General features: G+C 36.1%; 1 protein-coding gene across 1 annotated transcript in view; it reads left to right on the top strand.

The window, feature by feature from the left end:
* Positions 1 to 236: 236 nt before the first annotated feature.
* LOC122791522 (extracellular calcium-sensing receptor-like) overlaps positions 237 to 2548 on the top strand; it is a 187881-nt gene continuing 185569 nt past the window's right edge. Inside the window, exon 1 of the mRNA XM_044059264.1 lies at positions 237 to 352. Coding sequence (XP_043915199.1) covers positions 237 to 352 — 116 coding nt within the window. The remainder of the gene's footprint in view (positions 353 to 2548) is intronic.

Consider the following 2548-nt stretch of genomic DNA (forward strand, 5'->3'; position numbering starts at 1 on the left):
TATAGCTGCTTTAATGAGTTATCTTATGTTATATTATACATTATGCCATAGAATATTTTGAGTGAAAAGGCAGGTTTTGTTTTATATGTTGGTAGAGAAAAGCAAAGATGCTATCTTCTGTCAAGATGGCATCTTGTTTGAAATCAAAGTGGCTTATGACTGTCCTTTTGTTGATATTTGTTAAGTCTCTGTGCCAAACAGGATTACAAGTATGTGATTTAAAGAGGCAAAATGAAATGCCTTTCTCCAGAGATGGTGATATTGATATTGGAGCAGTTCTTGGACTTCATTTAAATTATATCCCTGTAGAAGAAACATTCACAGAAATGCCAGTGGAAACACAGTGTAAAATGTAAGTAGAAGTTTAATAAATTTCCATAGTTCTAACTAGTTTATGTTATATAACAAATAAAGGTAGCAAATGACTAGAGGAAAAAAAAAAACAAAGCAAAACACTACATCAGCAAGAGGTATGGATTTATTCAGCTTTGTTAACTGTTGCAATAGACCAATGGTTTGTCGCAACAAACGCAATAAAAAGTACAAGCTGTCTTGATATGGTTTCTGTCTGTTGAACTAGTATTTTATTTTATTTATTTATTTATTTTTATTTATTTAAATTTGTTGACCGGGAGTGTCCGACTGGATGTGGGTCCATTTTCAGAGGAGGCACAGGGAGAAAAGCTCCACAGTAAAATAAACAGACAGTAGTTACATTGGATTACATAGTGATTAACAATTTAACATAGAAATTACTTACAACATATTTACAGATGAAGAACATAGTACATCAGTAGACAACTAGAATCTTTATCTGTGAAGTACATAACAGGCATTAACAAATGTAACAATGAGAAGTTTTTGCTGTATAATAAGTGCTAGGCTTATGAGCATCTGAGCTTGCTATCATCAAGGTAGTTAGTGGAGTGGAAAGAAAGGTAGTAGTTGGATGGGTGGATGATATTAGAGTGGGAGTTGCAAGGGCATAGCCAGCATGTTTTTAGGTGCGCTTTTAATAAAGTTTTGAAGTTGGTGCATGATGGTACGGAGGTAATTGTGGGTGGGAGTGAGTTCCATAATTTGGCTATGGCGCAAGAGAATAGTGTTTCACCAGCAGAGTTATTGGCTTTAGTGATCTGCAAGTGATTTTTGTTGCTGGATCTTAGTGGTCTGGTGGTGCGATAGGGTTGGAGTAGATTCTGGAGGGATGGGACATTTAGTGGATGGTTTACTAGTTTGTGGGTGAGTGAGAGTTGATACCACTGAAGGAGGTGAGGGAGTTCAAGCCAGCCCAGTTCAGCAAGTGAGAGACAGTGGTGACTATGGTAGGATGCCCCTGTGGCGAATTTTGCGATTTTGTTGTAGCAGGTCTCTAGCTTGTTTAGATCACATTGCCTTAGGTTGGTATATACTGGAGAGGCATAAAGTAGGGTGGAGATAAGGTGGGAATTTGCTATTGAAATCTTTGCTGCTTTGGTGAGAAATTGTTTATTTCTGTATAATGCTCCTAGTTTTTTGTGGACTTTTTTTATGGTCATGGATATGTGAATGTCAAATTTTAGTTTATTGTCTATTTCCACTCCTAGCAATTTGGTGTGTTCAGTTGGGAACATGTTTTGGAATATGTCTGTTATTCTTAATCTTACTCAATAAGTGTAGTTGTGATGATCTCTTAGTTTCTATCTTTTTGATATCTGTACATGTAAGGGAGAAGGGATGTTGCTATGTGCTTTAAACAATAAAAAGTTATTAATGCCATTTGTTGGGAAGGGATAGCTTAGGAAGTAATAACAGACTGTACCACGTAGGCATTTTAAACACTAGGTGCCTTTGTATTTGATCAGTGATGGTGACTTTTGCTAGAAGAGTAGGGAATGCTGTTCTGATACTAGTTGCATTTGCAGGCGTAGCCCTCAATTTTGACTGTGTGTATCTCTTGTACTCCATCTAGTATAGTTTGTTAAATGCTGTTCAAAAAAGCTGTGTGTTATTTGCAGAGGACATTTAAGTAACTGTTAGAGGTGTTAGGATGAAGGGGAGCTCCCTTTAAAGTTGCTTTATTTTTTTCTGAAGACTATCATTTGGATGTATTTTTTAAAAGAATATTGTCTTTTCAAGGTCTATGGAATGTGTTTTTAAGTGACCACTTCCAAAAGCTGGCTCCTCTCTTCTTATGTCAACAAGATCAAGTTCACAGGAAAGAGAATAAATTACAATAAGAAAGTTCACAATCTTCTCCAGAAACGTTCTGCTGCCCAAAGCTGCTATATCCTTATAAGGAGAAACAGAATCGGTGTTATTTGAATGATTCCTATCTCAACATGTTCAGATACAAGAGCAATAGTTCTGTGTTACAACTCATATGGTCATTTTGAACTGCGTGTCAGATTCTTATATTTGCTTATTGTTTTTAACTTGCCTTGATTCTTCTAACATCAGATATTTGCACAATATCAACCCAACTAAACTCTTCTTCTACCTTTCTTCTTCCCTCTTCACCTAAAATCTGACATAATGCACTTTCATAATTTATGTATACCATCCCCCA

The sequence above is a fragment of the Protopterus annectens genome, chromosome 17.part0 (assembly GCF_019279795.1).
Source record: "Protopterus annectens isolate FY-2018-M chromosome 17.part0, PAN1.0, whole genome shotgun sequence".
Classification (NCBI taxonomy): Eukaryota; Metazoa; Chordata; order Ceratodontiformes; family Protopteridae; genus Protopterus; species Protopterus annectens.